This window comes from Chrysochloris asiatica, unplaced genomic scaffold (assembly GCF_000296735.1).
Source record: "Chrysochloris asiatica unplaced genomic scaffold, ChrAsi1.0 scaffold00008, whole genome shotgun sequence".
NCBI classification, from domain to species: Eukaryota; Metazoa; Chordata; class Mammalia; order Afrosoricida; family Chrysochloridae; genus Chrysochloris; species Chrysochloris asiatica.
In genome coordinates, this window is record NW_006408526.1 from 26,386,959 (window position 1) to 26,409,151 (window position 22,193).

At 41.1% G+C, this 22,193-nt stretch overlaps 1 protein-coding gene across 7 annotated transcripts in view; it reads right to left on the reverse strand.

The window, feature by feature from the left end:
• Window positions 1-22,193, reverse strand: part of CADM1 (cell adhesion molecule 1) — a 470,209-nt gene that overhangs the window by 63,168 nt on the left and 384,848 nt on the right. For all 7 annotated transcript variants that reach the window (XM_006833846.1, XM_006833842.1, XM_006833843.1 and 4 more), the window contains exons 2-5: window positions 19,919-20,065; window positions 15,771-15,923; window positions 5,693-5,830; window positions 2,493-2,651 (exon numbers count right to left, since the gene is read on the reverse strand). In XM_006833846.1, the coding sequence (XP_006833909.1) occupies window positions 2,493-2,651; window positions 5,693-5,830; window positions 15,771-15,923; window positions 19,919-20,065 (597 nt within the window). The remainder of the gene's footprint in view (window positions 1-2,492; window positions 2,652-5,692; window positions 5,831-15,770; window positions 15,924-19,918; window positions 20,066-22,193) is intronic.

A 22,193-nucleotide genomic window follows, 5' to 3' on the forward strand; every position in this document is an offset into this window, starting at 1 on the left:
GAGGCTGGAAATCATTACAGGAACAGAAAGCCTCTTCATGGAGCACCTGGTGGGCTCGAACCGCAGACCTTGTGGTTAGGTGCCCAATACATAACCCACTATGCCACCAGGGCTCCTTTCAGATAAATATAACACTTCATAATTCTCAACCTTTTATGAAAAAAGATAATTTTTCCCTTAAATATATTCCAAAGAACAGAAAATCAAAGATAAACTGATTGTGTAGCTTAAGTTGGATAAAAGAACAGTCTCTCATAAACGGCATACCAAAGCTTGCAAGATCAGTGGGCGAGCCTTCATGTTTGGAGGCACAGGTGGTGGTTATGTGCTGTGGAGTTGGTTTCCACTAATAGCGATCCGGTATAGGATTTCTGAGGCTGTATATCTTCATGGGACAAGAATGGCTCACCTTTCTCCCGAGGAGCAGCTGGCAGATTTGAACTGCTGACCTTGCAGTTAGCAGCCCACCTTGTAACCCACTAGGCTCCCAGAGCTTAATGGAGGTATTACAGTCACTTTTATGCAGTTAAGCTCTGGTAATGAATGATTTGTAATGTTGGAGTCAAATGGATCCAGATACAGAACTTTATTCCTTTTCTTGGAAAGACAAATCCCACTTGAATCTACAGAATCTTGAAGCCAACACTTCAAGGATCATTATCAAGTTTTTCAAGGGGTAGGAGGTACAACACTTGGAAAATTTTGCATTTGGGAGTGAGTATAATTTTGTAGGTGGGTGGGATTCTATTCCATTTAGAAGACACTGTGGAAAGCTACTAAAAAGAATTTCGGGCGGGAACCGGGAGGAGGCTATCGACTCAGGTCTCACAAAGGAGCTAATGTATTATTAAAGCTAATGGGCCCCTACAAGGAAAGTTAATGGATATTAAGTTTGCTTAAATGAATTACATATTAACAAAGTCACAAGAAATCTACTATCTGCCAATTTAGATAATATCTGAGCATTTCTGTTTTCCCATTATAGGGACATTACACCACAATAGTTTTAGTGATATGAAAATTATAAGCATGATGCCCATAATGAAGCTACATAATGAAGTAGATGAAATGAATTAACAAGAAAAACCTGCATTTATGTAATGCTAAATTGAGCCAAGCTCACACAGTAAGAAAAGGTTAGAATGGGATGGTCTCCTACAAGCAACTTTTGTTCACTTTCCCTGGCCGCTGTTCAGCTCAGGCAATTTGAACACGTGACAGGAACTGGGGTGGGATGATTGGTGTCCCACCAAAGAAATGGCCATGTGACAACCAACCCCTGGAACCTGTGTGACCTTATTTAAAAAAAAAAAAAAAAGGGTCTCTGCAGAAGTCATTAAGGTTTTTGAGATAAGGTCAGCCTGGTTTATCCTAACTCCAAAGTCAAGGGTCCTTAGATACATAGGAAATAGATGCAGAAAGGAGGAGAAGAAGCTTAGCTGAAGGTGGAGGCAGAGATTGGAAGTATGCAGTATAAATCAAGAAATGCCTGGAGCTACCAGAAGCTGGAAGAGGCAAGGGATGGAATTTCCCTTAGTCTTCTGGGGGGAGCGCAGCCCTGCTGACACCTTGATTTTAGACTCCAGGCATCCAAAATTGTGAGAGAATATAATTCTGTCGTTGTGACCACCATATTTGTGGTCATTGTTACAGCAGCCCTGAGCAATAGTAAAGTAAGGATTCACACTAACTTTCTCAGACAACCAATCACCACCCCGAGCGAACGCTCATAATGTTTTCACTATGCATGCTCAAAGGTCACCTGGGATTTTTCGGAGGCCAAGCTTTAGAAGCCTTTTGACAAGAAGTGAGAACGTGCCACAACTTTGAACCAAGGATGGTTTCATAAAGAAAACAGAATTTAAAAAAGTTTTTGTCTCCTAGGCAGGAAGAATCCAGAAGATGAGGAGTATGTGTTTAACTCACAGAACTCAGAAGGGAGACAAGCTCATTCACCACAATCTAGCTTTTATTGATGGAGCTATCAAGACTGTGGAATGCCAAGCCCAGAGATTGTGACTTTCAAATTCATTGCTACAATTTAAGTTAAAAATGGAAGAAAACATGCAATTTAAAAGAAAATGCTGATGTAGAGTGAGAATAAAATCCTTTCTATAAGAAAATTCAGTACTTATGATGAGGTTAAAAAGGAGTGGAAATACACTAGATGTTGCTGTTGGCGTAGAAATTATGACAGCCTATATTCATAAAAAATTAATTAAGTCACATGCTAGAACAGATTGGAATCATCTTAAAAGTTTTCATATTTGTGGGTGAAACGTAGTATTTTCAAAACCTTGCTTGGCACTCTGCAATCTGGCAAAATTTCAGAAAAACAGCCTTATTTAATCTGAGTTCTTTTATTCATTTTCTACAAGGCAGGATCGAAATTCCATCTATGCTGTATAGAACGCATGCATCTGGTAAATGGTTTCTGGGATGTTTTTACGCAACAGTTGCCCTATGCCCTCAGAAGATACTCAGGTACTCACACTGTACTTCGAGATACCGCTGGGTCTGCAAGTTGCCGGTGACTGCGGGGTGCTCCACCTGGCAGATCACGGGGACCCCATCGTCTTCCTTGCGCACCTTCAGCATCAGCTGACTAGTCACAGTGTACATGTCTGACCACTCTTCTACTTCCGCTTTGCCTGGCGGACAGAAAACATACCAAGAAGCCAGAGCTGAGTGAATTTCCAAGACTGTGGCCCTGGGCCGCCCCCTCCCCCCCAATGGCAACAAATGGGACAGAAGCCATCTGAGTCATGTGTGAATGGTGGTGCTGGAGGTTGTGTGCCACTGAGCCGGTTCCGACTCGTAGCCACCCTGTATAGGGTTACTGAGGCTGTAAATCTTCCTAGGAGCAAAAAGCCTTCTTTTTCTCTCACAGAGTGGCTGGTAGATTCCAGCTGCTGACCTAGCAGTAAGCAATCCAGCTCATAATTACACTATCAGGGCTCCTGATAAAATGAGAACTTCCTTTCATTTGAGCTTTTTAACCTTGCAGGATAGCATTTAACCTATTTTAGTGCCAAATAAAATTATGTTTTTATTTAAATATATTACATTTAAATATAGTCTTAGGCCCCCCCGCTCCACACACATACAAAAAAACAAAAGAAAAAAAACCAGTGAGTGGAAACTTGAACCATTTTGACACCTGACTGGTCACGCCATTCAGGAGGAAAAGAAAAGTGCTTTTCACCCTTAAAACCATCTGAACTTGAAACTTCTATTAGGCTGTCATGTGGCTTAAAAATTCCAGGATGTCAACCAAATCCCCATATGTAATCCAATCAGCAGTAAAGATATAAACAACCCCCTTCCCACCCCCATCATTAACAATTAAGAGGGAAAGTAACAAAATGGATTTACATAATTGAAACTGGAATTGAAATGTTTAAACTCTGAGACTTTGGGCAGATCACAAAGATGCAGTGGCAGTGGGCTAGAGCAAAGTAAAATATAGGGCTTCAGGCCAAATGGGAGACACTTCCAAGAACACCCAGAAAAGGAGGGTGGAGGCTTCCGGATGGAATGAATAAGGCAAAGCAGCCCCTTTCCTGAACTCAGCACTCCCTGGGACACGGCGCACCATTAACTTTCTTTTAATGTTTTGTACTTATCGGTACATGTTTAATGGCTCAATTCACTTAGACAGAAAAGCAGTGGGAAAATGAGAAACTCCTTCCTTCCAAAACTGTACCTAGGAAATAAAATTAAAACAGAGCAAACTATTGGAAACGTAAGCTGTCATATATAGATTTGTTTCTTAGTTCTAGATTTTCTATCCCCTGTCTAAAAGGCCTTATTCTTTTCTTTCCTGGCACTCTTTAGTTCTTTAAACAAGCACATACAGAGAACTTGCCGCGGTCCAGGTTTTATCTCAACAATTTTCACTCATTTTATCCTCATCAGAACCATATTAGCTATGCAATGTGACTATCTCCACTTCGAGGACATTGGAGCAAACAGTTAGTAAAGGTCAAACTGTTGATAAGCAGTGAAGGCAGGATTCAAATCCAGGCAGTCTGGCTTTAGAGCTTCTGCTTGTATAAAAAGAGCCAAATTCATTTTGACCATTTCTGTCAAATAATCACAGTAGCCTTTGGTCCAGGCTCTGGAGGATAAGCATTGGACTGCAAACTACAAGGTCAGTGGTTGGAGCCCACCATCTGCTCCATGGGAGAAAGATGAGATGTTCTGCTCCTGCAAAGATTTATAGCCTTTGAAACTCTGCACAAGGTTGCTATGAGTCGGAACCAACTAGACGGCACTTAACAATAGCAACAAGTACTTGCAAGGGAGTCTTGCAGGAAAAAAATCATCTGAATGTTAACTCACATAAGTTGTTAAGTGCCGTCGAGTCGGTTCCGACCCATAGTGACCCTGTACAGGGTTTCCGAGGGTGTAAATCTTTACGGGAGTAGAAAGCCTCATCTTTCTCCCGCGGAGCAGCTGGTAGTTTCAAACCGCTGACCTTAAGGTTCGCAGCCCGATTCATAACCACTACGCTACCAGAGCTCCTTAACTAACTTAGGACAAATAAGGGCCAAATAGGTTGTGCTCTTTTTCCAGTGCCACCACGAAGGCAGCAAGGATTGGAAGAGCCAGCATTATCTCTGCGAAGACCCAGTGCTTGAGCTACCCTCACTAAATTAGAAACACTGCAAAAGAACCGGCTGACAAGCCAAAGTGGTCAAGTGAATGATAAGTTTCCCAAGAAAGGTGGTTCCAGAGGATACATAATGAGGATATCAATCTTCATGCAGGGGCACAATAGCCCTTGTAGGGCAGCATGTACTCAACACGTGTTAGGATGACTTGGGACTTCCCATGTGCAATTTGGAGTGCTGAATTGTCTTGAGCTACCATATACTAACAGGGCAAAAGCAGCCAGAACTGAAGGTACAGGCATTGGTTGCCTGAGTTCCCAGGAGATCTCTTAAAGGTATATCTTGATTTGAAGAGTTTTTGTTTATAAGCTGAGTTGTTTCTGGATGTTGCTACTGTTGTTGTTGTTAGGTGCTGTGGAGTTGCTTCTAACTCAGAGACCCTGTATAGAGTGTCTGAGGTTTTTGAAATCTTTGTGGGAGCAGAAAGCCTTATTTTTTTCCCATGGAGTAGCTGGTGAGCTTGAACTTCTGACCTTGTGGTTCACAGCCCGGTGCTTATCCTAAAGAGCTACCATGCTCCCTTGTTTCTGGATAACTGAGTAAATCTAGCAACAGGTATCACCAAGATCTCTCAGACCAAAGAATGACGACACAAATGAGAACAACAGAACACTGTTGTGCTTTGGTTTACAGGTATTTAGAAATTAGAATGATAAAATAATGAGGGGCATTCAAAAACTCGTGGGAAAATGGAATAGAAAGACAAGGAAACTTTTCCACAGACTTTATGAAGTTCCCTCATCTATCTTTTGGGGCATATTTTGCAGTTGCCTTCAATTTCCACAAAGGTACATGCTGCGGTTGTTGAGTGTCACCAAGTTGGTTCTGACCCATAGAGACCTGTATAGGGTTTCTGGGGAGCGGTTGGGGACCTTGAATTGCCGACCCTACAGTTGAAACAACATTGCAGTCCAGCGCATTAACCCGCAGTTCTACACCAAGACGCCTCTGAGGTTTAGATTTCCTGCTAAACTCTATTGCTGACTAACATCAGTGCAGGGCAATTTGCACCTCACCTTTGAGCTCCTTGTTGCCTTTGAACCACCTGATAGTGGTGGCTGGCTTGCTGGCCATGGCGGTGCAGTTGACTTCGATCTCCTCGCCTTCCACCGCAGTGTCTTTCTGGATATCAATCATCACATTACGTGGTGGGACTACGATACAAATGAAACACACCGGCTTTTAAACACAAAATCTACTTCTAGACATATTCTTTAATTCACTAGTAAACAGCAGCATTCTTATCCAAAAATGGGGCAATCAATGGACATTCCTGATGGGAAATGAGAAAAACAGAACAAATGGCCACAGGAGGGAAAAAGAAAAGAAACTCCAAGTCATCGTTCAATCAAGTGAACTATGCAAAATCACCCTGTTTATTTAGAACTTCTTAAGTTATCATTCAAGTGACCAGTGTCCCACTCCTAAGTTCTTGCTGACCAAGTTAAAACAATACATTAGATTAGCCATCAGTTAATTAGAAAATTGGCTGGAAAGTTGAAATAAAATTAAGTATACACTATTGAGATTATTTTCCTTACCTGGAAACGATATTTCTCCTTGAACCCAACCCTTCACTTGGATTTCAATCTTCAGATTAAAGTTTTCAAAGTCAATCAGAAAATATAAACAAACAAAAAAAAGGGTCCTTAAAAGAACCACTCACCATAAACATACACCCCCACTCACAAAACTGTGCCCCCAAAGTAGTTGTACTTCATTAAAATTATTCAGAGATCCAGAATACAATCCTGACCTTCAATCGATGGCATAGTAATAAAGCCATTAGAGATGAAAATGTAGTAATAGAGCAAATGCCAATTAATTTGCAGAATTTTCCATACGCTTACATTCTTCTAGTCTAATGCTTCTGAATTCGGAAATCAAATGTGAGAAAAGACTGTTTTCAAATAGAGTCATATATTAGAATGAAAACTACCCTTTTTGCCAACATATTGCACATATATCAAAATGGTCAGAACAAAAGATTCTGGAGCTAAAATGTTGAATATCAAATTGAGAATATGCAGCAGGATGAATCTATATCATTTTTTATGCAACCGAGTGAACAGTAAAACTTGATGTAAGGTACAACCTTACCTTAAGACTGAACCTTTTGAAATAAAAATCAGTAAGAATACTGAATTCAGTAGAGTGAATATAAGAACATGGTGGTGCCCTGACCACCATGAATAAGCAAAGACAGCGCTGAGACTTATGATTAATAAGTTTCTCAATTCAGAAGAGAAACAAGAAATTAAATATGTATAAACATGCCATCCTTATGATCAAGTTGAATAATAAATCTCTGATAGTGCTTCAATAAATTATGGGATTAAACCACATATTTGGGCTCTCCAACTGCTTTAGTCCAATGTGAAAATTCTGCCCACAGGGAGACTTTCACACTGAATTGGAGCAGCTGAAAATTCCTATAGAGAAAGATAGAAAACGGAAAGTACAATGATTTGTTGCATATGTTTCTCAGCAAGATAGTGGGTGTAGTGGTCGTAAGGATGTAAGTATTAGAGCAAAAGTGGGCCTCTTTTTTTGTTCCATATGGAAAAGGAAAACCACACATTTGCTCAATTGGATGTGTTGCTAATGCTTACATGGCCCAAATGAGTAGTTAAACATTGCAAACAATAACCCTAGTCTCCATTTTGAGCAAAAATAAGCAAAATGAGAGATAATGTAACATCCAATTTGGAGTTACACATCTGCCAGACTTGTAAAGGACACAGAAAGACAGTGACAAACTTCAGCTAGCTGTTTCCTTAAAGTAGTTTTTTCCTGGTTAGATGACAACCAAGCATGTCATAGATTTTTATCACACACACCTAGATAATTGATAGGGAAACTAAAGAGAGACTCGATGTTTAAAACTGACAAATACTACTGCGTTCTGACCAAAGTATAATAGGAATATTGAAGAAAAAGCTATTGTTAGATCAAGTGACAGAATAAAACTGTCCCAGCCCAAAGAAATATAAGACCTTGGTAAACTATGAGAAACAGAATAAGAAGACAAAAAGGGAAACAACAAAAGAGGGAAAGATTTAGGAATGTCCTCCCAACAAATCAGGAAATGAAAGTTAAATAATAGCAATTCATTTTAAGGTCCAGGCAAAATAAAATTGCTAAGTGTCACGGAGTTCACTGTAATTCAAAGCGGTCCTATATGGAGGAGTGCAACTGTCCCATAGACTTTACTCTTTATAGGAGCAGATTGCCAGGACTTTCTTCCCGGGTGTGGCTGGTGGGTCCCAAGCACTGACTTTTCACTCTGACACTTAACCATTGTGCTGCCAGGGCTCCTTCAAAAGAAAACTAGTGGTGAAAAGAATCTTTGAAGAATGTCACTGAGTAAGGAATGCCATTTTTGAGGAATGTTATTGATGGAATATGATGTCTAATAAAGAGGATCCGACAAAGAAGGACAGTACCTACAGCTACTGCATTATGTCATCATCATTGTTGTTAGGTGCCACTGAGTCAGTACCAACTCATAGCATAACAAAAGGAAACACGCCCAGTCCTGTGCCAACTTCATGATTGTTGCTACGCCTGAGCCCAATGCTGCTGCCACTTTACCAATCCATCTCGCTGGGGCTCTTCCTCTTTTTCTCCCACCCTCCACTTTACCAAACATGAAATTCTTCTCCAGGAACTGGTCCCTCCTGATAATATGTCAGCAGTATGAAAAATGAAGTCTGGCCACTCAGGCTTCCAAGGAACATTTTGGCTGTACTTTTTCCAACACAGATTGGTTTGTTCTTTTGGCAATCCACGGTACCTTTAATATTCTCCTCCTACACCACAGCTCAAGGAGCTCTGGTAGTGTAGTGGTTACCAATCGGGCTGCCAACCTCAAGGTCAGCAGTTCGAAACTACCAGTGGTTCCGCGGGAGAAAGATGAGGCGTTCTGCTCCCGTAAAGATTTACAGCCTTTAAAACGCTGTGCAGGGTCACTATGAGTCAGAACCAACTCCACGGTACTTAACAACAACAACACCAACACCATAGCTCAAGGAGCTCTGGTAGCATAATGGGTATGAATCAAGCTGCTAACCTCAGGGGCAGCAGTTTGAAACTATCAGCTGTAGTTTCGAACTGCTTGGGAGAAAGATGAGGCTTTCTGCTCCCATAAAGATTTACAGCCTTGGAAACCCTGTACAAGGTCGCTATGAGTCGGAACTGACTCCATGGCACACAACAACAACAACACCACCATAGCTCAAATGCATCAATTCTTCTACGGTCGTCCTTATTCACTGTCCAACTTTCACATACACATGAGGTTATTGAAAATACCATGGCTTGTTTCAGGCACACCTTAGTCCCCAAACTGACATCTTTGCTCTTCAACACTGTTTAAAGAGGTCTTGTGTGCATATTTGCATAATGCAATATCGTTTACATTATACAAAGCTGTTTTCCTCAAAAGTCACTACAGAATGGAGTAAAGTTCAGTGTAGCAGATCAGGTTGGATCTGAATTACTTTGGGAGAATGAGTTGATGATTTTCTCTGGTCATCTGATAATTTTCTTAATGGGAATAGACTAGGAATTAAAAGATTCCATATGTATTCCTGTCATGTCTTAATGAAATTCAACTTCAAATATAGTCTCTTTCAGCTATTTGTTTGATCTTTGTTCCTGGACATCTTTCATTCATTCAATCCATTTTCATGATGAACCTGAAGACATCTTTGCTCTTCTAATTACAGGCTTCTCCTATGCCACATTAGCTGCTATGTTCAGTAAAATGCCTTTGTGGAGGGAGTACTTTATACTTTCCCTTTGGTCATAAAGATGATGCTGGTTGGCTCAAAGTGTGAGAATGAAAAGGAATGCACCAATGTCTCGCTGACAGGCAACAAGTAGGTCTTTATTTGGATTACCTGTGTTGTTGTTAAATGCTATCTAGTTGTTTCTGATTTATAGGGTTTCTGAGGAGCTGCTGGTGGGTTTGAACCGCTGACCTTGTGGTTAGCAGTCCAGTGCTGATCCTACAGCGCCACACGTTAATTCCCCTCTACTGCAACAGATACACTCTAAAGTTCTTCAACCCTTCAGAGTGATTCCTGTATCAATGATAGTTCCTGGGATTATTTTCCTGAAGAGCTGACGTTATCTTTCATTTCGTGGCTGAAGTAAAGTTGCAGAAAATGCCAAAAGTGTCAGAAAGTAAGCCCAGTGTATGCCCAGTAAAAAGAAAGGATTTAATATATTTTTGAGACAAGCATCCTAAGAAGGGAGCCCTGGTATGGCACTGTAGGATGAGCACTTGACCTATCCAAGGTCAGTCTGAAACGCAAGCTTGGCAGTTCAAATTCACCAATTGCTCCTTGAAAACTCTATACTGGATCGCTATGAGTCAGAACTGACTTGATGGTGCTTAATAATAACAACCCTAAGAAGACAGATTTGTAATTTTTTTTTCAATTCCATACATAGATTTCTCAGGTTACGTTCAATAATTTTGATCTTGGCTAAGATGAGGAGAAATGGACAAGTACTGTGAGAGTTGTTTGGTTTACAAATAAAAAATAAACTCCGATCATTCGAATCATAATGGATTATTGCTATCGGTTATAAAAGTGCATTCTCAAAGATTATTTTTGGAGTAAAAAGGCTCTAGACAACACAATGAAAGTGATTTAAAAGTCTGCCTTTCTGAAAAGAAGGGGTTGGCCAAGAAAACCTTTATTTTGCCCTATTATGTCTACCCTGATTTCCCTCTAACTTCATAATGCTTACTCTGATACAAAAGAGGTTAGTAAAGTATAAAAATCTATTATAAAAAATGAATTAAAACTGTTGCTAACCAGAGAATACATTTATACATGGTCCACTAAACAGACACATTTAGTAAAAACTGCCTGCAGCCTTTAATGAAAATAACCAAAGATACAGCTAAGGAGGTGCGTATAGACGATGAAAACTTGAATGAAAATCACGTCGAGAAAGATGCTAGAAAATAGCAAAGAAATGCCAGCTTCTTCTAAGCTAACCTCAAATCTATAAGAGTGCTAATTATAAATATTACGCCTACAACATTAAAAAAAACCCCAGCAAGATGAGTCACATTAATTACAACAAAAGAGGAGACTTAAAAGCTGATCGGTACGTGAAATCTCACTCTAAGACCCTTTAAAATAATTAGGTTCTCCTGTTCCTGGAATCTTAAGAGTGAACGCTAATCTTAGAAGGACAGGACTGTAATAATATTAGCTATTATTATCAGTAACTATATTCATCTTACTACGGTGCATTCTTGTTCATCTTCATCTCATCTATGACTAGTAGCAGAAAGAGAGTCCTATATTATGTTCTAGAGAAAGAAACTAACTCGTCACAAGTGGAAGATATGAATGAACAGTCAAAAAGGCACCCAAATGCATACAGAATACCACAGGTGAGTTTTCAGTTTTCACGTAGATGAGCTAATAAACCCAACAGTAACTACAGAAAATATTAACAAATACCATCACTATGCCTTACATTTATGCTGGAATTTTTGCTGAGTGCATCCAACAACTAATGGGCACATGCATGAAAATAAGCATCTTCAACCTATCAAGAAGTCTGACTGCTGTGTAAGCACATATGGAATCCTTTTCTGAGAACCATACATAGCAATGAAGATGCTAATACACATTCTTCATTCAGTCTAGTATCTGAAATCACTAAACCATATGAGAAAGGTTTGAATCTATGAGTATCAGTAGGATTTGTCAGGTTTTAGTGTATGAAAGACTCAAACACTGATGACAACAATTTTACCCTGTCAAGGATTCCTAAAATAAATTCAATGGGAAGAATATTAAATGAATGCATAATATCTACAAAAAAGAACATCTACTAGCATGACTTCTCGGTATATTTAAGTTAATGCTTTCCACAAAATGCAGACAAGGAACCTATTACTTCTAGAATAATCAGACCTCCAGGAGGATTATGGGCATGTTGCTTTTAAAAGTCTAGTGCTACCACTCCTTCCCCTGTGCACAGGGCATATTCATGGGCAAACCAGTCCAGTCCAGGAGTTCTGAGAATAAATGTATCAGCAGCAGAAACTGACAGGCAGTAACCACTTCCCAATGGTGAAACATACTCCTGAAAATAAAAGATGTGCATCTTCAGGGGGTAAAAAGAACCCTGAAATGACAGCATAGAGGATTTAATTGAAAACAACCTAAACTAGAAGATGCAAGGTTGTAGATGGAAGAGAGCAAATGTAAAGTCTGTTCTGAATTCTGACTCTTGATTTTTACTCAACCTCTGCAACCTGGGCAGGATGACTTGCTTCTGCTTTTGTTTCCCTTTGAAATAAAGATATTGGAACGTAAAGGTTGTAAAATACTCTGAAAATTCAAAATACTGTCAGTGTAGTCCATTTTATCATTGTCACTTGTGTAGAAATATGTGACACCATGAACTATGACTTCTTTAGCTATGACAGTCTTTGTAACTCATACCAAATTACTGGGTGACACCAGGCAAATCGGGTATATGGGATTGGTCAGTTTTGCTAGTCAGCTGGATTTAATATGAGGCATTTCAGAAGCAGGAACAGGGGAGCTCAGGACCATCAGGAAGAAGAGTCAGAGTGAAGCGCATCCTTTGGAGGCCTAGCTCTCTATGTGGAGAAGCAGTGGCAGCGCAATCCAGAGCCAGGCAACAAGTAAAGCTGAGTGTCTTCAGGCAGGAGGTTGGCCTGTGAAGTGGGGTGACCTTTAGGCATTTATTGTCAGTACTAAAAGTGGTTACCCAAAGGAATACGGAAATCATCAGACAATATGATTAATATCATGGGCAAGTAAAATTTTGCAGAAGATCATTAGAAAAAACCAGCAACAGTACATCAACAGGGAGCTGCCTCCAGATGTTCCAACCAGATTTAGGTGAGGATGTGGAACAAGGGATATCATTGCTGATGGCTCTTGCCTGAGAGCAGAGAACACCAGAGAGATAGCTGCCTGTGCAAAGGCTTTCCATTGTGTGGATCATGACAAGCTATGGACAACATCGTAGAGAACGGAAATTCCAGAACGCCTGATTGTGATCATGAGGAACCTGTACAAAGACCAAGAGGCAGTTATTTAAATAGAACAAGGGGACACCGAGTGGTTTAAAGTCAGGAAAGGTGTGTGGCAGGGTTGTATCCTTTCACCATATTCATTCAATCTGTATGCTGAGCAAATAAGATGAGAAACTGGATTATATGAAGAAGAATGTGCCATCAGGATTGGAGGAAGACTCATTAACAACCTGCAACATGCAAATGATACAACCTTGGCTTGCCAAAAGCAAAGATTTAAAATACTTACTGATGAAGAGTAAAGAACACAGCTTTCATTATGAGTTGCATCTCAATGTAAAAAAAAAAACAACACAAAAATCCTCACCACTGGACCAGTAAATAACATCAAGATAATGGAGAAAAGACTGAAGTTGTCAAAGACCTTCACCTTGCTTGGATCAACCATCAACACTCATGGGAGCAGCAGTTAAGAAATCAAATGATGTATTGCATCAGGCAAATCTTCTGCAAACGACTTCTTTAAAGTGTTCAAGAGCAAAGATGACAGTTTGAGGACTAAGGGGCACTTGACCTATTTCAATAGCCTCATATGCATGTGAATGTTGGGCAATAAATAAGAAAGACAGTGGAAGAATTGATACATTTAAGTTATGGTATTAGAAAAGAATATTACAAGTACCATGGACTGCGGGATGAACAAACAAATCTGTGTTGGAAGATGTACAGCCAGGATGCTCCTTAGAAGGCAGGATGGCAAGACTTTGTCTCATATTTTGGACATATCATCAGAAGGAACAAGTCCCTGGAGAAGGACATTATGCTTGGTAAAGTGCAGGATCAGCAAAAAAGAGGAAGAACCCCAATGAGATGGATTGGCACAGTGGCAAGCGGCACTGGGCTCAAGTGTAACAATTGTGCGGATGGTGCAGGACCGGGCAGTGTTTTGATCTATTATACATAGGGTCACATGAGTTGGAACTGACTCGATGGCAACTAACAACCACAAAAGAGCTATGAACACTTGTCCAAGCAGGGCACAGGCCAAGGAGCTGTGTGGACAAGGGGTCAAGGACTAGAGAGAAATGTGTTTGTAGACACGACTGAGAAGTGGCTGTCCTAATCAATGGACATATCCTGGACATTTCTGATCCGAAAATGTAACCTGTTGACCTCCTTAATAAAGTGAGTTCAGTGTGGCCATGAAAAGAATGAGCAGACCCAGCAGAGAAGCAGACAGTGCTTTGAGAGGGACTGTAGGTGCCAGACTGATCAAGAAGGTTGAAGGGTGGAGGCATGCCTGACTTCTGTCTTGTAGGAATCCATTCTGGGCTGATGATGAGTCTGATTTTCCTTTCTCCTGTGCAGTCAGAGGAGGTCAGAAGAGGTTGCCCCCATGCCATTTTTGAAAAATGCCATAAATGACGGTAGATTGTTTGGCTTGTAGAACTCAATGGATGGTTAGTTTGAAGTCTATGTAGCCAATGACTTATTACAATAAAGAGTGTTTTCAAATACTTGTACAAATATAGATGGATTGTTGTTGTTGTTAAGTGCTGTCGAGTTGGTTCTGACCCATAGCAACCCTGTACAGGGTTTCCAAGGAGCGGCTGGTGAGCTCGAACTGCTGACCTTGCAGTTCAAACCAACATTGCAGTCCAGTGCATTAACCCACAGTGCCAGAAAACTTAAATCCAAGCTCATGAATTTGGTACATCTGCAAAACACTGGATAGTCACCCTAGTGAAACCTTCCCTAGTCACTATCTCTGTAGGACCGATAGGAATGAAAGCAGCAATTAGCGACAAACATGTATATCTGAAAGCTGTTATTTAGACTCAGACCACACTAGTAATGGTGAGGGCAGACTTGCAATGTAACTTTCTAAAATTAGTGTTTCTTAATCAAACACATATATGTTAACTTTAGGGACATGTTTTAGCTTAATGAATAAAGCCTATTTTCCCTTTTATAGCTGTGTTTAAACACGGTAATGAGCTGGTAGCTCAATATATATGTACCTCCATAAATACATATATGTTCATACACATCAAGTAAAAATGTCCTTCATATTTATCTTTCCTCTTTAATCTTCATATCATTACACCGAAAAGCTGCAGTCTGCCGCCTCAAATAGACTTTGATTCATCATCTTCCCGAAGGTGTAAATCAGAGATCTTTCCTCATGCTATAATAGATGTCCTTGAAAACTCAGTTTCAAAAATCCCCATCAGCTAAGTGTTATGCACTGGAGTCTATGTTTGTCTAAAAGGTGACTCATTCTGACCGACTTCAAAACAGGAATATCTGCTGACTATATCAAAATGTAAGTGTAGAAAGCTGGCTACTGGGATTTTGCTGAAAATCACAATCTGGTGATCACAAATGAAGACACTCAACTCACTAGAGATCGACCCAGCAGCCAACATAGTCCTTTGCTTACCATCAGCCTTCTCTCCCTAGATGTTCTTAACTCTTTTATGTCCAGTGGTGGCAATTTGTGGCAGAGTATGTCAACGGGTAGGATTTTTATAGCATCGTGTAGAGTGTATGTTAAGCCAAAGCAGTATGTTAAGCCAAAGAAGAGCTGATCAACAACATTAAAATGAAGACGGAACTCAGAAGGGAAAATCATTAAGCGGATTTCATAACCGAGCTCTGCCACAGGGTACAGATGTGGTAGCCCATCGCCCCTCTCCTGCACAGAAGGGGGGAAAAAAAATCCTGGTCGTTAGAAGCAATGACATTTCATGTGGTGAGTGATTCATATGAGGGCTCTAAATTCTCTTGATCTTTGCTTCTGAAGCTTGAAGTTTGAAACCCAGGAGCAGGTGGAATCTATAAAGGCTGCTGATTGCCATTTGCTAGAGCATTTGGTAAAATAGGCTATTTTTAACATTCAGCAAGCTGGGCGGTGATTCTTCCTAAAACAAGTTTGAACAGTGAAATTTACCACCATTAACCTTTTCCTTGCTACTAGAAGCCACCTGGTGGTAGGGGCCATCCCCATTCAGTTTTCCAGCATAAACCCAGAGTACATTTCTTACCCAACACTGTGATCGTGGTGTAGCTTTCCTGTGGGGGGTCAGTGTAGAGCTGGCAAAAGTATCTTCCTTCATCAGAAATGGAGACATTTGTCAACGACACTTTGAGTTCACTGCTGGAAAAATTCAGCAACTGAAACCTGCTGTCCTTCAAAGCTGTGAAACAAAACAGAGTTAATGATGGTGAGAAAGATAATGGGCAGTCTATTTTCCTTACTCAGGTGAGAAAAAGTCACATGACTCACTAGGCAGCTACACAGTAGGAAACATTTATTATGTTACTCTGCACCTGTTGGTTGCGTCTTTGGACTTCTTGAATTACTATTTTGGGCTTCTGTAATAACTGTATTGTAGACAAATAACTAGTACCAGATGCCATAGAGTTGCCCAGGCGTGTCAGAGAAGAACTGTACTCCACAGGGTTTTCAATGGTTATGATTCTTTTAGAAGTGGATGGCCAGGCCTTTTTTCTGTGGTACCTCTGGGTGAACTTGAACTTCCAACTTTCTGGTTAACAGCTGAGTACATCAACCTTTTGCACAGCACAGGAACTCCCATGGACCAATTTTCCAGTCCAAAAGGAAACTCATACACAGAGATGCAAGTATACACACACACATACACAAACTTACACACTCTTGCATAAGTTCAGTGACAATCACTGCTAATTTTCAGTATGGATTCATAAATAATTTCAGGTTTTCTTAAAGAGACAGGCAAAATGAAGCCAGAAGGGAAAGGCAAGTGTGAACCCCTTGATGCAGGGCACCAAACACCTCTTAGCTTTTGGGCTCTGAGAGTTCAGAGATGAAAGCCTAAGGTCTTTTTGTTGTTTGTTGTTAAGTGCCATCGAGTTGGTTCCGACTCATAGCGACCCTGTTTATCCCGAGTGGGGAATGTTCGGCCTGCGGGTCCTATAAGGCTCTTGAAATCATCTGGTCTGGTTCTGTCAAGGCAACTGCAGTTCCAGCCAATACACTGTTGTTGTTGTGTGCTGTGGAGTCAGTTCCAACTCATAGCGACCTTGTACACGGTTTCTGAGGCTGTAAATCTTTACCGGAGCAGAAAGCCTCATCTTTCTCCCGCGGAACAGCTGGTAGTTTCCAATTGCTCACCGTGAGATCAGCAGCCCGAATTGTAACTACTATGCTGCCAGAGAGCCCAGCCATTACATTATAGCAGGATAATTTTTCAGTGGATAATTTTGTGTGACCTGTGAAGGATGTTATAAACATTATATGACTCTTGGCAGAAAAACGTTTCCCCACTACTGCTGTAAGGAGCACTAGTACCACAGTGGTTACAAGTTTGACTGCTAACCTCAAGGTTAGCAGTTCAAAACTGTCAGCTGTTCCATGGGAGAAAGATGAGGCTTTCTGCTTCTGTAAAGGTTTCCAGCCTTGGAAACCCTATACAGGTTGTGATGAGTCAGAACTGACTTCACAGCACATCATCACCACGACTGCAGTATGGGGTTTCTGAGGAGTTGCTGGTGGGTTTGAACCACTGACCTTGCAGTCGGCAGTCCATTACTTATCTGACAATGCCACACCAGTACCTATAAAAACCAGAGCCCTTAAAAAACCAACAACCCAGTGATTTCAAGTTATGAAAAAAAATTAATAATTATTTCAAAAGCAAAATAAAAATCACTTAAGAGGCCTAATAACAAAATAATTTAACTTGAATGCATCCTAATATATTTGATATGATTTGAGGTGAAGCTGCCAAACATAGATGATCTAGAGCCTATAAGAATCATTACTGCAGTTTTCTAACTACATTCAGCTTCGCAGTAGGAAACTGATTAGACATCAAGTGAGAAGTCAAAATCACCACAAAAGCAAAGCATGTGGGCTTTTCACCGACTTTAGATATTCATTTTTAAGGTCCTTATATTAATTTTGGGGAAAAAACTAGCTAAGCATATAATGACAGAATTTTATTTTTAAGAAAAAGCAGCTGCCTTGTCTCCTTTATCCTCCATCAATCTCCCTATGTTCCTTAGGTTTATTAGCAATTTCCATAGGTCATGAATGTTCTGAGGTGTTGGGGAACAAAAAGGGGCAAGCGGATGGGAAGGGGTAGGCTTGGCATCAACTTCAAGTAAGTACTGATACTCTCAAATAACAGTTTTTCCAACATCTTGATCCATGCTCTTGACAAGCCCAGACATCATCCATCTGAGTCATTTCTATTAAATACAGCTAAGTTTTTTGTTTTTTCCCTTTAAGTTTTATTGTGGATTGAGTGAATTTTTACATTCAGCAAGTTTTACATTCAACAAGTCATACAACTTGTTTCATCACAATGATTGCATTCCCCTCCACAAACCATCAGTTAACAGTATTTCTCACTATTCACTTTAGCTCTTTAAAAAAAAAAAAAAAAAAAAACCACACTCAGGCATATATAATAATTTACACCACCAAAGAGCACATTCTGCAAGCCTGTCTCCTGGACACCAGCTCTTAGTCCCTCTCTTCCCATGAATCTAGAGTCCTCAGCTGCTTCCTCTTTCCATAGCCCCATCTCTGCCTCCATCTCTGCCGTCGCTGCTTCTCTGGATAAGGTCCCACATTCTGCTTGTGCTCTTCTCCCTTGATGGTCCTAGGGTCCTCTGTTTCTGGACTGTAAGATTAACTACTCCCCAATTTTTGTTACAAAACTTCTACCCTTACAATTGTGACAACTGCAATTAGTCTTGATAACAATTACTCACTATTGAATCATAGGAATCTTATCCCCATCTCTTTTAATCAGACCCATCTAGACAAGATGACAACTATACAGTGGGGACTCTTTCTTCCCTCATGCACTCTTAAATTAAACTCCCTCTTGAAACCTTGTAAGCCAGTTACTTCGTGCCTTTATTGACCCCTCATTTTAGGTAGCCAGTGTTTAAGTTGCCTGTCCCTATCTACCCTGTGTACAGTGGGGATAGCATTGATACTTGATATGAAGACTCCTTCCCTCTCTGTTGGTATTTGGAGTTACTACCTCCATGAGTATAAGTCAGGCTCATCAAATTGTAGCAATTTACCCTTATTTCCTATTATCAATTTTTTTTTAATCTTCCTCTAGTCGAGTTCTGATTATCAAGCCATCCAGGCTAGGTCAAATGGGTACTGTCTGCAAGTTTGGGTGTTCTTGTGCATCTCCCCTCACTTCATATAAGCTGGATGCTTCACTCTCAGCTCTAGCCCTCTCTGGCTCTGACCTTTTCCATGGGCTCAGGTGTCCTCAGGTCTCACCACACTTTGGACCAACCAGCCATTCTTCTTCTCTCTCTCATCTCCAGGTCAACGGGAGTCAATGGACCATGGCTGGATTCAGCCCATTTCTTCATTGCTGCCTTTCCCCCTCTTCCACTCACCAGCAGATCAATGTGGTCACCAGCAAGCTTACATGCCTGTTCAGGTGTTCCTTTTGAGTTTCAGTCTTCTGGAAGTTTGTACTGAAGGAACTTGATTGCTTGCTTTGATGACTTCCGGGAGAACAGCTTGCTTATTCTTACAGTAGCCAGTTATGCTGACATTTTTGTTTTTCCTGATGATCCTTCTTTGATGATGCTTTTCTGATGCTCTAGCTCTTCCAGGCTGGTCTGCTTGTCCTTTCTAGTGGGAATGTCCGACCTCAGAAGGTTCTGGATGGGGCTTAGGATTCCACCTAAGGTCCTATAATCTGGCAGGTTAGTTTTGTGATCTGCTTTTTGATACTCTGATACCATATAGACACTGCCAGTGCCCAGAGGTTTGGGGATAGGGGATAAGGCATTGTCTCTATAAACACAGGCTGCATTGGAAATATCAATCTTCAAACCAAACAGATTTCCTTCCAGAATGCTCTATGTTCCTTGTCTTCCCCTATCTGAGTTGTTTGTATCAGTTAAGGATTGGGGACTCAGTTGTAATTCACCTTGAATTACGACCATCAATTCCTATTGCGACATAAGACTTTACTTTTAAAAGGGACCACTCAAGCTTTCTATTAAGTAGAAATATTATGATTACATGTCTCTACTTCCCTCTGTAGAATTGACTCAACTTTAAGCATCTAGCATTAATTAAAAAAAAAAAAAGAGGTCTTATCAATCTTTTTATCAGGATAATATGTAGGGGGGAAAGTTTGCCACTGGGATGGAAACTTACGCCTGAAGTCCCTGAAATAAATAGTCTGCCTGTTGGGATTCAGGAGTTGGATCACGGAGTCGTCACTCTTATTCACTTGGCAGCTGATGGTTGCGACTTCTCCCTCAATCACTGTCACGTCTTTTGTAAACAGATTCTGTCCATCACCTTAAAAGAAGGGGGAGAAAAGGTCAGAAAAATATGCATACATTAAATCTTGGCCAATGAGATGAGACTCATTAAAAACAAGAAATCAGCAGTAATGTTAGAAATGAACACAGGGAGCGACATTTAGTATGGCTCTAATACCTCTTCTCCATAGTCCACAAAATGAGCCTGCCAGTCTGAGACAGATCTAGGATAAAATCAACGGAAGCCTGGACTAGACATGCCCTCAACAGTGATCATGCCCAGGCTCCAGCCTCTAGCCTGTATCAGTAATAGAACGGGTTATGTTGTGGCTGTGTGTCATTGAGTCAGCTCAGACTCAAAGTGAAGCCACGTGACAGAGTAAAACTTCACAACAGGATTGAATCAGCACTGGACTGTTAACTGCAAGGTCGGCAGCTCAAACCCACCAGCTGCTCTCAGAAGCCCTAGACAGGGTTGCTGAATCGGAGCCAACTCAATGGTAGACAACAACAACAGCAACTAAGGAAGCCCATTACCAGGTCTTTTCTTCTGAAGGGTGGCTAGTGGGTTTGAACTGCTGACCTTTCAGTTAGCAGCTGAACGATTACCCATCTGTGCCACTAGAGTTCCTTGATGAAGTATGGTGGTGGTGGTGGTGTGCTGTGAAGTCAGTTCTGACTCACAGAGACCCTGTATGGGGTTTCCAAGGCTATAAATTTTTACAGGAGCAGAAAGCCTCATCTTTTTCCTGCAGAGCATCTGGTAGATTTGAACTGCTAACCTTGTGGTTTGCAGCCTAGCTGGCAATCCATTATGCTACCAGGGCTCCTTGAGTAGGTATGTTGGGCAGATATGGGGGAGGCCAGAGTTCTGGTTTTCGTAAGGAGATGAAGTTCTCACAAGTGGACACAACCTCACTTACCATGCCCTTGAGCTAAGCTATTTGGTCATCTCACAGAACACTCAAGGGTCCACTTAATAGCGTTAGGTAAGAGGGCTCACTAAATAATCTCCCCTTGTCAGTGGGTAGCTACACTCCCAACGTATAGGCGGAGTCTGGGTGTGGTGCTGTGGGCTAATGCGTTAGCATGCAAAGTCGTTTGAACTGCAAGGTCGGTGGTTCAAGCTCACCAGTCATTCCTTGGAAACCCTAAACAAGGTCGCTATGGGTCGGAATCGACTCAACGGCAGTTAACAACAACAATGTATAGGCAGTTCAGTTTCTCATTGTGCCGTTGTATATAATTGACAATGACTGACTGGAATTTTAATAAAACCCTGGGAAGTCTTGCACAAGTTCAGAGTTTGTTATAAAGTTTGTTCTCATAAACTTGCATCTTTGGGACTCACTCAAAGTCTAAGGCAGCCCTGAACCAAGCAGATCATCCACCCCTCTAGCCATTTAGAGAATCTCTCTCAGGAAATGTGAAAAAGTCAAGGCTTTCTGATCCAGTTACTATAGAGTCCACACCCGATCTGCTTCCGTGTGTTGTCAGGGCCTCAACGGTCATCAGTACCTTGAATGATCCGCAGCACAGGCAGGTGGGAGAAGGCTGCCCAATTTCAAAGTGAAAGAGGAAGCTACTCCCGAGTGTGCAATACGAATCTACAAGTATATGCCACTGTCCGAGTCTTTAAGATGTTTGAAGTTGGAGTGAATACTGGTAGCTAATTCCTATGGAAAGAACTACACATGTGGTATAGGCACCAGGCATAATGGTCAGTCAGGACGTCAGAAAAGGATCATCACTTTTCCATTGTGTAATCTCAGATACATTAATCTCCTCCCAGAGTTAGTTGCCCACCTATAAAATGGGGATAGTATCTTAAGCAATCTCATGGAGCTGTTGGGCACATTCAAGAGATAATAAACACACGATATTTGGTATTGTACCTGGCTTCTAACAAAACTGAACAAATGATAGTTGCTCCTGATGTGGCACTGTAAGATCAGCACTGGAGTGTGAGCCACAAGGTTGGCAGTTCAAACCCACCAGCCTCTCCTCGGAAACCCTATATAGGGTCGCTATGAGTCGGAACCGACTTGATGGCACTTAACAACCACCATCGTCACCATTTCATAGATGTCCAATCCAAATAGTTATTGAGCAGCTATTATGTGTCAGAGATGCCCCCGAGTGGAGTTTGAGCTCTCCTGCAATTT